General features: G+C 34.5%; 1 protein-coding gene across 2 annotated transcripts in view; it reads right to left on the reverse strand.

Moving 5' to 3' along the window:
- Positions 1 to 690: 690 nt before the first annotated feature.
- Positions 691 to 21405, reverse strand: part of LOC101897018 (5-hydroxytryptamine receptor 1) — a 329084-nt gene continuing 308369 nt past the window's right edge. For both annotated transcript variants that reach the window (XM_059123704.1, XM_059123712.1), the window contains exon 4: positions 691 to 4342. In XM_059123704.1, coding sequence (XP_058979687.1) covers positions 1032 to 3158 — 2127 coding nt within the window. In that variant the 5' untranslated portion in view covers positions 3159 to 4342 and the 3' untranslated portion in view covers positions 691 to 1031. The remainder of the gene's footprint in view (positions 4343 to 21405) is intronic.

A 21405-nucleotide genomic window follows, 5' to 3' on the forward strand; every position in this document is an offset into this window, starting at 1 on the left:
CAAACCTTCATCCCTGATGGGGTTATATACCATTTTTCGACAATAAACATTTTTAATAAGGACGACAGTGTTCTGATCTCACTCTCTTCCAATGAATAAAAAATCTCTCCTATATCCAAACATAATTAAATTAAGAAATATTAATATAACAAAAATTACCCCGAAAAGTTATATTACAATCAAACCTAAAAAAAGCTATCTTAAACGACAGAGAATTGAGTTTTCTAATGGTTTGCTACCATTAGCAACCAACCATTTTTATGGGTGTGTATGTGTATGCATGTCTACTACAATAATATTCTAATGACTTATTAAGATGTCCTTTAATAATAGTTCACTATTTTTGTTGCTCGTTTACTTAGTAACTAGAAAAACTAATATTTTTTGCTTTATAATTATTTTATGATGTAATATTTTACATTGAATTCTGGGAGTATATTAATGTCCTTTTTTTGGTTTGCGTTTATTTCATATCATTTCATTTGTTGACTTATTTACTGACTTATTATTTTAAAAATAGGATTTCTTTGCTCTTTTGTGTGGTTGTTTTTTGTCAACTCATAGATTAATATATGCATGTTTTTAGTTTTGCTTTTAGTTTTGATTTTTTTGTTTATGGAAATTGTGTTTTTTTTTTCGTTTTGTTAAAAATAGTACAAACAATAACTAGAATAGCAACAAGTTTAATAGTTTCCATTTCAATGATACATTTATTTATTTTTCTTCTTTGTTTAACTAATATGTGGTTTGTATAAAAATCATCACTCGTTTAGTCACAGAAGTGGAAGAAGATGAAGAGAAAGAAAAAGAGAAAATTTGTCAAGAGAAAAAAACTAAAAGACTCCAATTTGCTGTGATTTGATTGTGTTCCTTGCTTCTCCACATTCTCTCCACTCACTTAGGCAATGGCTCTCTTAAAAATATCGTCTTGGTTTTTTGATGCCTCTCTTCCCATCATTTTTTGGTGATTTTCACTGTGTGTCTTTCTTTGTGTTGAGGTTCTTTTTTAGGGACTCTCAATACACCTAATTTCAGAGAAAACTCTCTCGCGCCCCATGCCTCTCATCGCCCAACATGACACGCTGTGACGGTGGCTCTCCATACTGATCCTGATAGTAATTCTCACGCATCATTGTATTCAGACTGGAACATCTAAAGTAGAGTATCTCCTGGAAAGGTTTACGGAAGTCTCGATTTAGGGTGGCATAAATAATGGGATTGAGCAATGAATTGGCATAGCCCAGCCATAGGAACAACGAAGACAGTGATTGTGGCACATGGGTGGTTTCCGATTCCACAAATGGCCGGATGAGAGCTAAAATGAAGAATGGCAGCCAACAAATGGTAAATGCGGACATTATTATGCCCAGGGTGGTGGAGGCCTTCTTCTCTTTGGCTAGCTGGAAACGCAGTTTCTTTTGATGTGGTGAACCCAAGAGGCCACTAGAACCGCTACCACCGCCGCCGCCATGACCACCATGGCCACTATGATGGCTGGCAGAAAGACCACCGCACGTGGAATAATTTAACGATGTATTACCATAGCTACTGTGACGATGTTGTTGTTGGTGGCCGTGGGCCTCTAGGTCAGTGTGACCTGGCGGCGACCCCGTGCCATTGAGGGCATGCTGCAAGTGTGTCTGTGCTCGCTTCTCCTCCAACACAATGCGCCTGGCTGCCCGGAATATCTGATAGTAAACAAAGAGCATTACGGCCAGTGGTATGTAAAAGGAACCCAGCGTTGCATAAATTTGATATGCAAAATTTTGACACACCGAACACATGGGATTACCGTGTTCATCCTCGTGTTCATTGCCCAGTATGAGCAGCGGTGGCAATGAAATGCAGGCGGCTGCCAGCCATACCAGCGCCACACACAACATCATGCGCCGCGGTGTCCGTTTAACCCCATACTCCAGGGGCTTGGTGATGGCCAAATAGCGATCCACCGAAATGGCACACAAATTGAGGATGGATGCCGTGCAGCAAAGGACATCGAATGATACCCAGATATCGCACAAAACCGGGCCAAAACTCCACTTTTCCAAAATCTCATAGAGCAAGGCCATGGGCATCACGAGAACGGCCACACAGAGATCAGAGAGAGCCAAGGAGACTAATAAATAATTACAAGGACGTCGTAGTTTACGCACCATGCACACGGCAATGCATACCAGGACATTGCCGACTATTGTGCCGAGGATAACGAACAGCAGAATTATGCTGACCAGTACCGTGTGGAAAGCAGGTGTTGTAAATTCAACAAGGGTTGTGGGCAGCGATGATGCAGGTAGGGATGTTGAGGCGACTGATAATGAGTCCGATGAGTCGACGGCAGCGGAGGAGGATGATGACGAAAAGGACGATAGGGTGGGTGATGACAGCCATAGTGTCTCATTTCCTGTTGCCCATGGTGGCAAAGTAGAGGTGACGCTGCTGACCGGGCTGGCTGTGGTAAACATGTTGCTAATACTGTGTGGGTTTCTACGATGATGATTGGAGTGTTCTGAAGTCGAAGCGGAGGACGAAGTGCCATCATTAGTTTGTATGTTGGCCGTTGTGTGCGGACTACTACTATTGTTTGTTGCTCCCTCTGTGTCTGCTGCGTTGCCATTGGCGTCGGGTGCAACAGCTGCCACCTCAAATATCAAAGCCTGTATGGGTAGCTGTAATACCGTTGATGTACGATTGCCAAAACTGCTTTGACCATGCGACTCCTCCGACAATATCAAAGAGGCCGAACCTACTTGAAACCAGCAATCACTTAGGCTTAGCAAGAAGAGAACATAGAATAATGTTCTCAACAGTGATAGCATAAAATGTTTCAACTTTTGTGATATCCGTTTCCAAGGGCAGGATTTCCGGCGATGATAGCGTTGAAATTTAAAATTATCATTGACCAGTGATGAGGATGATGGCGTTGGTGACGTGGATGTGGATGACGAAGTTGGATTTCGATTTGTGGAGGAGGATGATTGAATATTACATGTAGAAACTCTAGTATAGTGGTGGGTGTTACTGTTGTTTTTGTTGTTACTATAGAGAGCATTGCTGTTGCTGTTTTTGTTGGTGTTGGCATAGAACCAACTAGGAGCATTTATAGGAATTCTGAAATTGATATTAAAATAGTCAGCGGTTTTTGAGTCTAATGAATCCATATGATATTTTTGTTTCTTGTGTTTCTTGGTTTATCAAAGAGATGTATACTCTTTTTTATGAATTACTCTACTCTTTTCTATGATTTTCTATTTTTCTCTCTCAATTCTGTGATTCCTTTTGTTGTGATTTATCTTTGGTATTATATTGCTTAAAATGAGCGATTGTTTTTCTTTTTACATAATTCTTCTCAAACGTCTGCCATTCTCTTATCGAATTGTCTTTGGTCTGGCAAAAGCTCTCTTTGCAGCAAACTTCTCCGTTTCTTGTGTATATCCTTTTGATAAATAATTACAATTTCTTTACCAAAAGCCGTGTGTAAATCCATTTATTTTCTTGTCTTAAATTCTAAGCCAGTTAACAACTGTTCCCCGTGGTGCTGCGGTGCCTCACACTTTCTTTGCTCAGCTCTTGGTATTGTGTCAGTGTAACATATTATTTTTTACACGTCAACATGTTCTTGAGTCTTTGCTGATTGACGTTTTCTGCTTCTTCCAGCACTCTTCGTGGCCTCTCTCCAACTACTAGTTTTCCTTTTTGTGGGTTTAATTGTCATTTATCATAATTCTACTCTTTAGTTTCACTATTCATGCTCATGTTCTCATGTGACATGTCAGTCATTCACTTGTTCAGTCGGTCGGTTGGGCGGTCGCTCGCTTGCTCGTTCGTTCGTTCGCTTTTATTCATTCATTCGTACGTTCGTTTATGTCGTTGGTCCATTCAGTTGTTCCGATGGCAGCAGCATCTAACATGACATGTCCTTTCATACCAAGAATGCTCTTCCATTTATCAGTGTCGTTCTTCTTCGGTCGTGGTCGTTGTACTTTTTTTAGGGGTTGTGTTGTTGTTTGTATGTGTTGGCAGCCTGTTATTGTGTCAGCTTTATGTTCATGTATTCTCTCCTTTATTAGGCCAACTAGCCGGCCAGTCAACCAACGAGCAAGCAGTGTAATTTCTTTTGTAAGAGGGAGTTGTTTTCTTAGCGTTGTATGTCGTTCTACTTGTTTGTTGTCTTTTTTGAAAAAAAAAGATTCTTTTTTCATTTAACGTATTGAAGAGAGTATTTTCAGGTGTTTTTTATTTCTTTTTGTTTTTTTATTTGTTATCCTTTGGTATTGAATGAAAATCTTGTTCCTTTTGTTGCTTGAAACCGTTTGATGGAAACACTAGAGTGATTGTCCAAATTCTGCAATGAAAAGAAGAAAAAACAAAATAAGGCGACATGTTAGATTGAAGCTGGACTGAAAGGTTAAAAGGATTCCTTATATAAAAATTGTAAACTTAAAGAGAAACTTAGAGAGACATGTTATTTATGAAATAAAAATTGCCCCGGTTCGCGTTGCCGGCCCGTATTTTTAGGCCTTAATGCATATTTTTAAAGCATAATAATACACAAATCTAATACTAATTTTAAAAAAATAAATCAAAACAAAATATTAGTGGCAAATTGATAATACAAGGTGAGATGAAAAAACTGCAACCAACTTCAGACTGCTGTCATTTCTTAGCCCCTCGTCCGACAGCTATTAAAATTATTCCAGTGACATATCATTATATTGTTTACAAGCGTACAAAAGCATTTTGCTGAGAATTTTCCAGAAAAAGAGTTATTCGTGATGGAATTCAATAGTGATGGTGTAATATCTTTATATTTGGCTGGAAAACCACAAGTGGCTTTCGTTCGAGCACTCCAGCATTTAAATGTGAATAAATCTTTTGTGTCTCGTACTATCGTTCGTTACCATGGTACTGGTAGCGTAGCCCGACGTCAAGGAAGTGGACGGAAGAAAACAGCAACATCAGCAGAAATGGTTCGAAAGTAACAAAGCAACTTGATCGAAATCCGCGTCGCAGTGGTCGAATAATAGCTCGAGAGCTGAACACATCACAATACTCCATTGAAATTCCAAAAAGTGGAAGAACTGATGCCGCAACAGAAAGAAAATAGACTCAAGAGAGAGAGAGAGAGAGAGAGCAGCTTTGCCCAGAAAGTACGGGATCGAAATATGAGCAAATTTAGGAGGTTATTTTTTACACGAAAAAGTTATATAGCAAAGGTAGTAGTAATTTTCCCCACAACTTTTGCTAGTGTTATGTGAATGTGAACGACGTTTTCAATTTTTTATTTGGATTTTCTTCATAAATATTATCAAAAATTGTTAGTTATCTAGCAAAAGTAGTGGTAATTTTCCTCACAACTCAAATTTGGTGATTATATGATAATATGGTGATAATATTTGTCTCAAAAAGTTTTATAAATATACAACTGCCAAAATTCCAAATTGTAGGCACTTCGGACAAAAAATATTTCCTTCAGGCAAATATTTCCTTCAAATTTAAACTAACTTTCTGGTATGGCGCAAACAGAAATAGGTAGGTTTAAAAATTCGGTCATTTAAAAATTTGTCAAGTCTCAGTAACTAACATCTCAAAACTAAAATTCCAGTGGAATTCTTAATGGAGTTTAAAATTTTTATTATGCCAATCATAGATGGGCAAGTATGCTAGCTAGCGTTGCTGTCTCTTATTCTCTGTCATGAGTAAAACATCAAAAACAGCCTTATACCATAGACAAATAAAGGTATAGACTAAAAAGTTTTAAAATTTTTCCTTCCGGCAGATGTCACTATTGTTGATCTTGGGCCAGTCAAGTCACTCAGGGCTAGGGAAGTCACTCGACGTCGAAAACAATTTATTCATTTTTCTGCTATAGAACTTAAATCTGTATTTTTAAATATTAAATATATTTAATATTTTGTATTTTGAGAGAATTGAGTGAATCTACTGAACCTCTCTCATAACATGAACGACATCTATTGAAGCACTTCTTTCAGAGATAACAGATGAGACAACTTTTTAGTCTATACCAGCGGTGCTCAAAACCGAGTTCTAGAACATGAGCCGAAAAAAGAGATAATTGAAGAGAAAATTAAAATTCTGTTTTTCTTTATATTTTACGATTCCATTTAATTGTATTTAAACATAAATGTTTGCCAAAATAATTTATAAAGCAAATGGATAAAAAATATTTGTTTAAATAATGACTTAACACTGTTTTGTTCTTGATTTAAATAAGCAAAGAGAAATTTGACTATAAAGAGATATTTTTTCGGTCAAATTTCTCTTTGCTTATTTAAATCAAGAACAAAACAGTGTTAAGTCATTATTTATCCATTTGCTTTATAAATTAATTTGGCAAACATTCGTGTCTAAAAACAATTTAATAGAACCGTAAAATATAAAGAAAAACTGAATTTTAATTTTCTCTTAAATTATCTCTTTTTTCGGTTCATGTTCTAGAACACGGTTTTGAGCACCGCTGGTCTATACCTAATTTGTCTATGCTTATACGCATTATTTTATACAATTGTTTTTATTAAAAAATGTTTGAGCTGATTATATTTTTGATTAACATTTTTTAAATTAATTAAAATTCAATGCAGGAATTTTATTTCAGAATTCTCCTATTAGTAATCTCTTTCAATATTTTGCCCATCTATGATGCCAATACATTCTAATCTCTTAATACGCAAATTGAAAGAGTCTAAACTCTTGATCATTTGTTTTGCTATTATTGAGGTTCTCTTGCATATTAATGTAAAGAGTACTTCATGACTCTCTTCTAATCGCAACTCAGAGTACGCTTTTTGTTTTCTTCTTCTTTAAAGTTGGAGTTAGTTTTCGTTATACTTTCAAATCGTTCGCATGTTTTTTCTGTGACTTCACCATTTTGGCGCAAATGTTTGCAATAGTTAATCATAAAATCATTAAATTGCAAAAGAATCATCGATTTTATTTCAATTAAATTACAATTTTTTAGTTAATAGTGTTAAATTATCAAATATATATAATTTGCAAAGAAATTAATCTGTTGGCGTTAGCAGTGTGCACAACAAAAGTGGAGCAGACATAACAGATGTGTTTTTTGTCGTTGTTTTTCTTTGGTCGAGATTTACATTGCGTATTGAGAGAGAGAGAGAGTGGAGCAAAGAGGGTAATACTATTGCACTATTAAATAGTGTTTTTGGAAGAGAATGAAAGGCAAATAAAAACAAAGAATTATTTGTAAATAGAAATGAAAGTACAGTTGACCTTAAAAAAACAAAAACAAACTCCAATGTTGTTATTGTACGTGCATGTTGGGGGATGGTCTGATGAGTGATTGGTAATGAAGAAGAAAATAAGAGTTTCATAAGAAATAAAAGAATAAAATAAGTACAGGCCCAAATTAAAAAGAAATGATACAAAGTGAAAATAATCCAATGTTAACAAAAGTGTACAATAGATCTTTGTTCGAATGTGTTATTTAATGGTTTGTTCGATTGTTTATGTGAAAATTTAATAGCAGTAGCATATTACAATGTGCTGTGTCAATGTTGTGGGGTTCAAGATTTTATTTATAGACTATTGGAGAGAGTAGATCGTCAAATCTTTTATGATACTAAAAGGGTTTGCACGTGAGAATTTAAATATTTGTTAAAAATATTTTTATTTCAATTCAAATTTAAAAATAACAATGAAAGTAAGTCCGACATTAGTTGCTAATAACGGCAAATAAACATGCGGTTCGGCTCGTGAGTGTTACTTATAACTTAATGATTGATGGCAAGGACTGGGCTTACGATATTAATACACTAAAAGACAAAATGATACAATTAAGCTGGAAAATGTGATTACTTAATATAATGTGATTTTGTTATAAAATGAAATTTAAAAATGTGTATAATTAGAGGCACGTGATAAAGTGTTTGTTTGATAGCCTGACCAGCAAAGATTGTTTATCGTGAATGTAAGTATTTTAAAAAAATGTTACTATTTTGTAATTGGTTTATGGTTATGTCATTGGCAAATTTATATAAAAATAATCAATTAAATCTTCCCCCCCTCCGGAAATATGTTGCCACGACCAGTCATATGTCTTATAAATGTAACCAGGGTCTGCGAAATGAACATCCAGCACATTCAACCTTTTTTATACCCTCCACCATAGTATGGAGGGTATATTAAGTTGGTCATTCCGTTTGTAGTACCTCGAAATATACATTTTAGATCCCAAAATTCTTGATCAGCATAAAATTCTATGTCGATTTAGCGATGTCCGGTCACTCTAGCTTCCGAACGAAATAAAGTAGGTTGATAAAATTTAACTCAAACGTATATTATGTCTGCAGGACTTTTGGTATTGAAAATGTAGGACCACGTTTTGGTATATTCCCTATATAATGGCAATTCACTATTTTCGGTTTTTTTAATTAAGCGACATTATTCACCGTAAATATTTTAAATTTTGTATTTGAAGTTCGTAATGGATACTACAACATATGACAAAAAATTGTCTATGCAGACCCACGTCTTCGTATGGTCCCCATATAACGGTACCTCCTGATATTCGGTATATTGATGATTTTAGGAATATTATTCACCGGAATTGTTTCAAATTTGTTATTTAAAGTTCGTAATTGATACTAGCCTGAAACAGAAAATTTTCTGTGCAGGTCTTCGTATGGCCCCCATATAACGGTACCCCCTGATATTCGGTATATTGATGATTTTAGCAATATTATTCACCGGAATTGTTTCAAATTTGTATTTTAAGATCGTAATGGATACTACAGTCTATGCCAGAAAATTGTCTGTACAGGTTCACGTTTTGGCATAGCCCCATATAATAGTACCTCCCTATATTCGGTATTTTGATGATTTTAGCTACATTATTAACCGAATTTTTTTTTCAAGTTTCGCATTTGAATATTGTAATGGCTTATGACAAAAGTTGCCTATGCTGGCCCACGTCCTCGTGTAGCGGCTACATTCAGTATTTTTAGGATTTTAACAGAAGTTTTAACGGATTTTATTTTTTTGAAAATTGCCAAATTCGTTCCAAATGGTTGAGGGTATTAAAAGTTCGGTCCGGTCGAACGTACAGCTTTTTTACTTGTTCCAAAATTGTATTTGTCTAATTGTACATTATACGGTACAGCCGCATAAGCGGTAACGTTTCTGTAGATCTGAAACTCATCCGAGTAGATTAAATATACCCCTAAGAAACATCCCCATATCTACTTCATAATAAACTCAAATATTGAACTTAATTGCTCCTCTTTTCGAATAATCATCATAACTCTGGAACCAATACCAAAGACCTAAAATGGTAAAGACTAGACAAAATGCATTCTGAGCAAATGGTTTGTGTCTATACTATCTAGATAACGGTTCATGACAGGACCATGTTAATACAAAAAACACTTTTATTGGAAAAAAAGACAAACAAAAGCTTGAAAAGTCGCGTCGTGTTAATTTTATTCCTCCATACGACCTCCTGCATATCCGCTATTTGGCTATATTCGTCAACGAACTCTCCATCAAAGTAAAGATCAGGGGTGTGCCTTTCACGTTTTTTTATTTCGTTCATTTTGGTATTTATTCACATGAAATTGTGATCAATTTCATTAGCTAAATATTATCTAGAAAGCTGTGGGGTGACTGCAAAATCTAGAAAATTGTTAGGTTTATGGTCCATTTTAAACCCTGTGTATTTTGTGAATTTCTTCCAAAACAATAGGCTTCTATTCTGATCCTAACCCTACTCCCATGTTAAATTTTGTAAAGATCGAATGATAAATGCGACCTAAATATAGCACCCTCCACCATTTGGAAGGAACTTGCAATGATGAGAGTGTTTGGTTAGGACGTGGTAGAGTTACATAAAGTTATGATTATGAGAAGGATAGATGAAAAGTGAAAATACAATAGCGATTTTTTTCTGCATGTTATTCAATGCTTTGTTCGAACACTAATAAAAAGATTCGATAACAGTAGTGTAATTAATTATTTAGTACCAATGTTGTGGTACTCACAAGTTTTAGGCTTACGAGTTTTCCAGACAATTGAGGGAGAAAACTTAAAACAACTTAAAGGTTTGCACGTGAAAAACATTTGTTAAAAATAATTCCTTTTTTAATACTTAGTTAAAAATACTAATAAATAAAAGTCCGGCATTATTTACTTATACCTATATAGATATGCGCTTCGGTTCATGATTCTTACTTATAAATAAATGATCGATGACAAGGAATTATGATATAAATCCATTAAAAATCAAATTGATATATTTAAGCTGAAGCATTTGATCACTAAATATATTGTGATTTTATTATTAAATGAAATTAAAAAACATACTTATAAAAGAGGCGCGTGATAAAGTGGAAATCAATTAAGAAAATGATTGAAAATAAGTTTTTTCATGTCGCGGAGTCAACCTATTTTGATCGTTCGCAGTTTTTATAGCTAAGTAAACTGGATTTGAAATGTGCATAGATAAATAAATAAAAAATATAAAAACAGGTATTTTAGAAAAAATTACGCACAAAAATTTTGACTTCGAAAGCCGGGATAATAGTCACCCACTCGAGTTATAAATAACCAATTTTAAATCGCAAGCTTTATAACCACATAATTTGAATTTGAATAAATAGCTTAGCGGGTCCCAATTAAAGCAAAAAATTAAAAAACTTGTTATAAATCGTTCTAAATCAGTTCATTTCAGCAAAATTTGTAGTTAGATTGCTCTAACATACAACCACATTTAGTTTTAAATTTATGGATGAATGTCTAAGGATCAGAATATCAAATGTATATCGATACACTTTCAAAACATAACGATATTTAAATGAAGAACCATTTTTCCACTCCTTCTTCATCAGGTGTAACTGACACATGAGCCTATATCTATAAGGTGGACCATTCAAATTATTGTGTCAAATTTCAGAAATCCATATAAATTATGACGACTTTATCCAGATTTCAACAAATAGACGGTCGTCGTTGAAACAACATAGAATTTTGCTCTGATGAAGAAATTACTGATTTTAGAGACTCTGAGGGATATATTGAGGCTTTACTTAGGACTATTTTAGGAATATTTACTTAGGATAATTTGTATACCCTCCACCATACCATTAAGGTCATATTAACTTTCTCATTTCGCTTCTAACTCCTAGAAATACTCATGATAAACTCTACAAAGAATATCATCAGCGTAACATTCTAAGATGTCCGTCTGTCTGTCCGTTTCTCAGTCTGTTGTAATTACACTTCTTTCGACATTTTGCAAAGTGTGTATTTTGCCAGTAGGCAGGTCAAGTTCTTAAATGGACCACGTCGGTCCACGTTTTCGTATAGCTCAGATATAACAGTACCTCCCAATATTCGGTATAGTGACGATTCTGGAGACATTGCTTACCGGAAACAATTTCGTATTTGAAGATCTTAAAGGGTACTACAGCCTATGACAAAAAAAAAAAAAAACACTTAAGCAAAGCTATGGTCGTACAGGGCCGACCATGTGATACCCTACAACACTACAATGTGTTAGAAGCCCCTTTAAGTCCAAATCCATTTTGGAAGATTTCGCTTTTGAAATTATGTTATGGAGCACTGCAAAATAAATATATTGCGAACATCTTTGAAAACAATAGACCTAGCCCTTTTGAGCCTAACCCTTTTGAGCCTACCCTTGTGAAAATTTTCGTGAGGATCGGACGATAAAGTCATGGACTATTTTACACACTAAATATTACCCGATAACCATCAAAATTGGGAGACTTCTGCCCAGACCTAAGATCTAGGCTCATGCTAACTTCCGCGTTGATTGGTCTATAATTGCGACCTGTAGAGCAAGTGAAAAATCAGGAAATTATTCACTTTTTGGTTAATTTCAACCCCTTATTATTATGCTATCATCTCCAATAGGCTTCTATTCTCGCCCTAGCCCCACCTCCATTCTAAATTTCGTGAAGATCGGACCATAATTGCGACCTGTACTGTGATTACAAATTAACATGGACAGACGGACGGACATACATAGCTACATCGACTCAGCTTGGCGAGATAGGAAGATCCGAGGTGTTACATAATTTTTGGCCCGATCAATCTCATAATACCCCCAACACATTGTGTTTTAGAGTATAAAAATCGTAATCAGTTTCGAAAGTATTTGAAAATTTTCATGTTCAAGTTTCAAGTATTAAGAGATCGGCCCGGCCGAGTTTAGCAGCTTTTTTAAATGTTATTTCCTATTTTTCCAATGCAACCCCTTAGAATAAAAAAAAAAAAAAAAAAAAAACAGTAAGGATTGGCCGTTCCAAACATTTAATATCCTCCACCATTTGGAAGGAACTTGCAAAATTGCAAAAACTTCCCTTGAAACAATGTCTCGAAAATTATTAAAATACGGAATGTCGGATGGTAAAGTAATATGGAGGCAACAGCCAATTACCCGCCAGAGAGATCCTATTGCGAATTCCAACTGCCAATTTTGAGATAATTTTGTTGGAAGACGTGAAGTTGGAAATACCGAATAGTTGGAGGTACAGTTATATGGGGTCTATACTAAAAAAGGTATTTGCAAGGATGTTTCGTACATACTACCATAACATGGACCTATATAACCCATTGCCCATAACAAAAGATCAACGGACCTGGGTGAAATTTTGCCCACCCACTTCATTTCGTTCGGAATCTAGAGTGATTTTTTTGTTTGAGTTTTTCCCCCTTCTTCATTTCGTTCGGAATCTAGAGTTTGATAGTTCAATGAAATTTGTAGTAAAATATAGTTTTAGTGTCCTTGGGTGATATTGTCCCATCCTTATGGTGAAATTACGCCCTGGCTCAACAGTCTTCATAGAATAAATATCACTCTGCATTGATCGGCCAAACTGTTATAGCCTATATTTACTTAAGTTTCATGCTGCACTTGTCAGTAACTATGACATTTTAATATTATTCATCTGTTTGTGTGCCATGCTTACTCCGAAGCACTTATCATAGAAATGTATTCACTGCAAATTATAATGATATTTCCATTTGTGTATCCATCTTTCAGTTTTCATTTTTTAGATTACTGGATAAGTGCAACGAAGCAGCATCTCACTGTCAAGTACTTAAACAATTTCTTACAAAATGAAATTTCTTGACATTTTCAATTTGAATTATTGTGCGGAAATTTGTTTGTTGTGTTTTTCTTCCTTTGTGTACGTGTGTGTGTGTGTGTCTTGCATTTTCAATGTCGTTTGCAAAAGCGAAAGAGGTGACATGGTCTTGACAGAAGTTAAGGATAAGAAATTCGTTCGTTCACGACTATTAAAAATTGAAGTGGTCTTAAAGAATGTAATATCAAACTGAACAGATTTTCGAATGACTATTTAATAAATTTAATTAAAATATATGTAGGAACAATGTTCTCAAATTTTTCCCTATTTATTATATCCTACAACACTATTATATTATAAGTTAGATTCGGCCAAAAATTATGTAACACCTTTAAATATTGGTTTCCCACATACGGAAGTATATAAGGATCTTCCTATCCCGCCGAGCTGAGTCAATCTAGCTATGTATGTCCGTCCGTCTGTCCATGATAATATGTAATCGCTCTACAGGTCGCAATAATGGCTCGATCTTCATTAAATTTAGAATGGAGGTGGGGCTAGAGCCAGAATAGATGAGATGATCTCATAATATTTTGGATTTGAAATGGATCGAAAAATTAAAAATTTCCTGATTTTGTAGTTGTTCCACGGGTCGTAATTATAGACCAATCGAATCGCAAGTTAGCATGGGGCTAGAGTTTAGGCCTCCCAATTTTGATGGTCATCGTGTAATATTTAGTGGGTGAAATAGGCCACAACATTTGTGTTAAGTAAAAGTCAAATTTTCCATTAAACCGCGAATATTTTCAATCCCGGCGAAATCACAAATAGACGAAAAGGTCAATTCTGACCGTTATGTAGAATATACGAATATATACAATGCGTATATACAAAGGAAGGGAAAGTTAGCTAGAATGCTTATATCTCAAGAATGGCTGGACCGATTTTAACAAATTTCGTCAATTCAGAATGGCCTCTTGGCATAAAAGTATAAAATCTAAAAGAATCGCATAAACAGGTGCCAATAATGACGTTTATATAGATTTTGTAGCATTTTGTGACAATTATTTACTTTCATATTTTTTATCGCATGCGATTTTTTCAATTTGACTTAAAATTTTGAAGTGTATATTTTGTAATATTTTTTCACCTTACAACACAGGTTGGGGTTATTATATACAGATTGCAATTATCGTCCGATCTTCACGAAAATTTTCATAAAGTTAGGGTTGAGCTCAGAAGGGCCAGGCCTTTTTTTTAAAGCTGTCCGCAATATATATAGGGGTTGAAATAGACCATCAACTAAAAATGTTCCTGATTTTGCTGCCGTTATAAAGGTCACAAATAGAAACCGAAGGACACGAAATCTCGCATGAACTTATAGTTTAGGACAGCCGGTTGAATGGACCACTACTTTTGTGTGAAAAATACTAACATTACTTACAGGCGATATCCGAAATACACAAAAGGCAAACTTCTGGTTTTTTATCCGGATTTCGTTGACGAATATAGCCAAATATCGTAGACAAGAAAATCATAAAGATTTGGAGATATAGAGGGGCCTCTTGCTTTTTTATATGATCGCAAAGTATTTAGGGGTTCAAATTAATCAAAAAATTTGCTTATCATACAACTGGAGCCAATCGACATGTCTGAGAAGAGAGTTAAGGACAGGGATGAATTCTAGCATTTTGGATGACCATCGGATTATATTTAGCTGTAAGATGGACCACATATTGGGCAAATGTCCCTGGTCAAAATGCTAAGGGTATATCTGGGCAGTGCTCCGTGTTGTAATTTCAAAAGCGAAATCTTCCAAAATGGATTTGGACATAAGGGGGCTTCCAACATATTGTAAAGTTGTAGGGTATCACATTGTTGGCGCAGCACGGCTATAACCATTGCTTACATGTTTTTAAATAAAATACTGCATTTTGGAAAAAAGACCGATCTCTATTAAGTGGTTGGTAAATTTACAGTGCTCATTCCCAATATTTATTTTATGTCAACAATTGTCTATCAATCCCTAAATTGAAAATAAAACTTCTCTTGAATTTTTTCGACATTCCAATAAATTGCTTTTTGAACAATGTTTAGCAAATATTTTTCTTCATTTTTGAAAATCGTTGAGTGTTCAAATCAATAACAGTAGACTACTTATAATTCACTTTTATATCTAACACCAATTGAGTTTTCGATTTCATGAATTCTGGGGCCATCAGTAATTTAGTTTCCACTGTATTTCACTTTCAAATAACTGCTGTTCAAAGCAATAAGAAAGTTGTGGAATTCCTTAAGTAAATCTTCGCCTTTCTCTACTTTTTGCATTGACAGATGTAAATATTTGAAAAATGTGCTAAATTTAACTGATTCTTTAACAAAGGGAAAACTTTGCGATTGACATAATGGTAAAGTTTTCCATTGTTGTTGGAAAAAGAAATGTTAAGAATTTTGCATTTAAGTTGATGTGGTGTAAATAAATGATTGTTTGCCAATTTTATCCAGAATAGTACAACGCCATGGATTTTGAATGGAAAACTTTGTTGGAAATCAATTTATATTTTGCGGTTAATTGGGCCAATCAAAGCGGGTAGAGGGAAGATGCAAAATCAGAAAAATGCTCATTTGATTGGATTTACATTAGATCCGTTCTGTATCTAGAGTTAACATACAGCAAGGGTGAGAAATAAACCTTTACTGGATATTTCTTGTTAAATTCAAGCCTTTTTGTCACTGATCTGAATTATTTTTTCTACCAACAAACACCTTTAGATTTGTAAGAAAACTTGTAAAACAAATATAACGAATGTGTAAATATCCAATTAAAACAATGTTATATCTATACCTATAAAAGAGGACAAGGTTTGTATGTTTGATTGTAATTTATGGACTCAAAAACCGCTGAACAGATTTTCCTGAAAATTTCCAGTATACTACAACATTGTCTGACAGTAACATGGGCTATATAAATTTTAGAAATTCGATTCCCCAAAATTTGGAATGCGTAACGGAATTTGAAACAAAAATAAATTTGCCAAATTTTATTGAAATCGGTTTAGATTTGGATATAGCTCCCATATACATTTTCGGCCGAATTCATGTATTTGATGCACCAAACACTATATATGTTGGATTCCAATTAAATTTGGAATGTGTGACGGTATTTGATCAGAAAATAAATATGCCAATTTATATTGAAATCGATTCATATTTGGATATAGCTCCCATATGTATTCTCGCCAATTTCGTGTATTTGATGCACCAAACACGAAATTCGACATGAGTGACTAAATTTGGTAGAAAAATATATTTATCCCATATATATATTTCGGTCGATTCCATGTATGTTATGCACCAAACACTGTAAGTCCGATTCCAAAGAAATTCAGAATCTATGGCGGAATTTATTTACAATAATAAATAAATTAAAATAATTAGAAATCGGTTAAGATTTGAATATAGCTCCTATATATAATCTCGCCCTAGTTCACATATTTGACTCACCAAACACGTTATGTACCTCCAATACCTGTAAGATAATTGTCTATATTGGTCCATGATTTCATATATATCCCATATAACTGCTCCTCCCAATATACGGTATTTTGATGATTTTAGTCATATTTTTCAATGGAATTGTTTAGAAATCCACACAAGAAGCTCCTTCTAAGTACTTTACCTGCTGAAAGAGAATTGTCTATACAATTCCTCGATATTGTATATCCCCATTTAACGATACCTCCCGATATTCGGTATTTTGATGTTTTTAGCCACATTTTTCAATGGAATTATCTAGAAATCCACACAAGGAGCTCCTTCTGAGTACTTTATCTCCTGAAAGAGAATTGTCTATATAGGTCCACGATATCGTATATCCCCCTTACAACGGTACCCCCCGATATTCGTTAGTTTGGTGATTTTAGCGAAGTTCGGAATCGGTACTACAGCCTATGACAAACAATTACTTATGCAGGTCCACGTCTTCGTATACCCCCCATTTAACGGTTCTCATTGAAGAGTTTTTTTTGGAATTTTTTCAAGATCCTTCAAAATGGTGGAGGGTATTAAAAGTTCGTCCCGGCCGAACTTAGCTGCTTTTTTACTAGTTTATAACTACACTGATGCCCCACAAAATGGCTCGCTAGCAATATCCCTCAAGAATCGACCTCATAAGAAATTATCCTAAAAAGTAGGTTTTTTCCAATGGAATCCCAAAATATTTCACGAATGTTTTTTATAGACATTCAAAAACATATGACTGGACCGATTATTCCATTTTCACACCAGACATTAAAAATATTGGGATATGTGTCTGCCAGACAGACACACGTACGGACATTGCTAGATCGACTCCAAAAGTTTCGTTCAAAGAGACCTAGGGTCTAAAACCGTTATTTCGTCTAGGCACGTTTTTACCGTATCAAATGATAGCCATATGGCTGAGGTTACAAAAAGCCCAGCAGTTTGGCATACTATCTTCTGTATTCTTCCCAATGTATTCTCAAACTACAACAAATAAGTTCCAAAAACTTAATAAAAAAGTATTCTTAATAGCTTCCAAAAATAATTCTTAATAAATAGTCTTTAAAAGTTCTCAACATATTCTTAAAACATATACTCTAAAATCCTCAACGCTAAAATATATTATAAATGTAACATTAAAAGCTTCTGAATGATTTCTATAACATTGAAACATTATCATTAAATTTTCAATAGGTATGACTAGACGTGTTTGAATTATTAAATAAATGTTTTCAAACTCTCAGTATGGTCAAATGAAAAAAAAAAAAAAAAACAAATCCCGCTAATTTTCTCAAATAACATAATTTAGCCAAAATAAATTAATCTTCTGCGTGTAAACAGAGGACAACGGAGAAACCAAATCACAAAATATCGCAAAAAAATAACAAAGTAATTAAGCCGTATTAAATATCTTCCTCAGGGCAACAGGTCCAAATAGAAACGCTAAAGAAGGTCAATTCTGTGATACTGCCATTAACCTCAAAACGAATTCATTTTAATTTCCAAAATATCGTCGACTGCTAGTCACCTTGGCCATATTGGTGGACAGATGTACAGGCCAAAAGGTATGACAAGAAAAAAATAACACAACAACCTGACAAGGGTACACTGAATTAATAACAATATTGGATTTTAGTAATTAAAGCCTTAGCGGCCATGAAAAAAAAAAAAAAAAACGAAAAAAGTGAAAAACACCAACAATTGGCTTCTAAGGCGGATTAAGGTATTTACGATGCAAAATCAACTTTTGGGGCGATTTTTTGTTTTAATTCTCTTTTGTAGGTTTATTCAATTATTAAATATGAATTTTACATTTCTTCTTTCCATCGTCAATGTTTTTTTGGTCCTTCTAATCCCTTAAGACCTTCAGACATTATTTAATATTGTAATTATTATTTATTTTAATTTATGAGGTTTGGGGTTGCGAAGGTATTTGAAATTAAGCTGTTTGTTTTTTGGGGCGTCAACAATAACAACAACAACAGCAAAATTAACAAGTTCGTTATAATTGCAGGAGTGATTAATGGAGGAATTTTTAATTGAAATTAACAGTTGAAGTGTTAGTATTTTTACAAACTTTCGACAATGTTTAATTACCACGATGGGACTGGAATTGGTTATATATGAGGGTGATATTGATTAAATAATATAATAACTTGGCTTTAAATTGAATTTCGAACATAGGGCACTATGTTACGAAATATCATATAAAGAGTAGTTTTTGCAAATTTGTACTTGAAAAAGTACTAGCAAGTATTAAATATATGTTTGAGCTGGAATTTTCAAATTTGATGTTCAGCTTTGTCTGGTAAAAGAATATTATTTTGCGAAATTCGATTTCATTTTTAGAACGAACAAGTAAAAATGCTGTAAGTTCGGCCGGGCCGAACTTTCAATACCCTCCACCATTTGGAACGTATTTGGCAATTCTCAAAATCAATTAAATACGTAAAAAATTCTGAATGTGGCTGTCATAATAGGATCTATACGACGACATGGACCTACATAGGTAACATTTGTCATAAGCCATTACAATATTCAAATGCGAAAAAAAATCGGTAATAATGTAGATAAAATCATAAAAATAGCGAATATCGGGGGGTACCGTTAAATGGGGGCTATACGAAGACGTGAACCTGCACAGAAAATGTTCTGTCTTCAAATGCCAAATTCCGGTGGAAAATGTCGCTTAAATCATTAAAGTACCGAATATCGGGAGGTACCCTTATATGGGGGCTATACGAAGACGTGGACCCACACAGACAATTTTCTGTCTTAGACTGTAGTATCCATTACAAACTTCAAATACCAATTTTGAAACAATTCCGGTGAATTATGTCGCTAAAATCATCAAAATACCGAATATAGGTAGGTACCGTTGTATGGGGGGAATGAGTATTTCGAGGAGTTTCAAACGGAATGACAAACTTAATATACCCTCCATACTATGGTGGAGGTTTTAAAAAGTAAAAAAATCAGTAAATTTGTAGGGTTAGAATTTCAAAATTTAGTATGGGATTCACTTCTGGAAAGGCGCAATAAAAATTGTTGTTTGTACCGATATTTGTTGTGTAATGTACCAAGAAGTGTAAATTAGCGAGACAAGGTAAAGTTTTTGGTTATTTGTACTACTTGAATTATACTGTAAATTTACTTAATGCGAATTTCAAAATTTAGTACGAGGGTCACTTACGATATGAAAAGTTTATAAATTGCGGTGTGTATGGACATTTATGCGAAAAGCATTGGGATCTACAAAGAATCAGATACTTAACTGCACTAAACACTAAAATGTACTAATGTGGTTCCAGCACGCATGTTGCGCATTCGGTGCAAATCGTGAGACAAGTGGTAGATTTTCGAAATGAGTACTAAGATGTTATAAATATTGTATCGCCAGAAATACAATACATAAATTTGAAATATATATCTTTGTCTGATGCTGTTAACATGTTTTGCGAAATTCATTTAAAAAGTTCGCCTTTCTGGGAACTAAAAAAATGTATCAATTGTTCTATGTGCGAAGGAATTGAGTAGAATTCTTTAAACTGGAATAAGATCACTGCTGGTGTAAAGGGGTGACATGACGTACTCTCTGAAGCGTTCGGTGAGACCTGTGCCTTTGAAATTTTATCCCTTGTAGGCAGGAATTGCTATGAGGAAAGTTTTTGATAGTTTCATAGCTACGAATAGTACTAAAATTTACAACTTTCTTGTTGAGCGTTTGGAAAGACCGAGCACTTTGAAATTGTAAGTGATGACCATTATTGCAGATGCAAAAAGTGGCAAAAGATAAATCGTTATCGGGTAAGAGGAAGTTTTGGAAATCTGTATATCTAGGGAATGAAAAACACATATAAAATTACAAAAAGTAAATGATATAACATTGTTAATGGGCGATGGGAAATATTTTTTTAAATTTTGCATGAGGATTGTTCTTTGTGACGAGATGCGGCAGGAACTTCGGGACATACTTAGAGGGTACGAAAAAAAAACTAACAGTTACAAAGTGGTTTTACGTTTGTAATAAGCTATCAATAAGAAGTATAACATTAAATATTGAGGAGGAGTAATATCATGGAATATTCTATGTCAATGTCACTATAAGTCTTAGAATAAGCTATACTATCTGTATAGTGTTGGCTAAGTTTGATTTGGCCAAAGACAAGACCTCGAAATATTTGTCCAAGAGAAGATGTTATATATGGATCTTCCTGTCTCGCCGAGCTGAGTCGGTCTAGCTATGTGTATCCGTCCGTCTGTCCGTATATCCACGTCAATTTGTAATCACGCTACAGTCAACAAAGAAAAATTCCTCTTTCTGCAGACGCCCTACATGTCACAATTACATACTAATCGACCCGGAATTTGCTAGAGTTTAGGGTTGGCACAAAAAGATCACTACTGGCCATTACATTACTGCTGATATTTTTCTGTAATATTTTGTGATAGTTTTTTATTTTTTGTCATAATTTTATTGCACGATATTTTTATACCCTACAACACCATGTGTTGGGGGTATTATAAGTTTGATTGCGACAACAATTATGCAACACCTCGAAACATTGGTTTCCCACACAGGAAAGTATATATGGATCATCCTATCTCGCCAAGCTGATGTATGTCCGTCCGTCTGTCTGTCTGTCCATGTTAATTTGTAATCACGCTACAGGTCCTATTGTTTTTGGAAATGATCGCAAAATGTTTAGTGGTTGAAATGGACCAAAAACTGAAAATTTCCTTATTTTGCAGTTGCCCTGCAGGTCGCAATTATAGACCAATCGACGAGGAAGTTAGC

Source organism: Musca domestica, unplaced genomic scaffold (genome assembly GCF_030504385.1).
Source record: "Musca domestica strain aabys unplaced genomic scaffold, Musca_domestica.polishedcontigs.V.1.1 1, whole genome shotgun sequence".
In the NCBI taxonomy this organism is placed as follows: Eukaryota; Metazoa; Arthropoda; class Insecta; order Diptera; family Muscidae; genus Musca; species Musca domestica.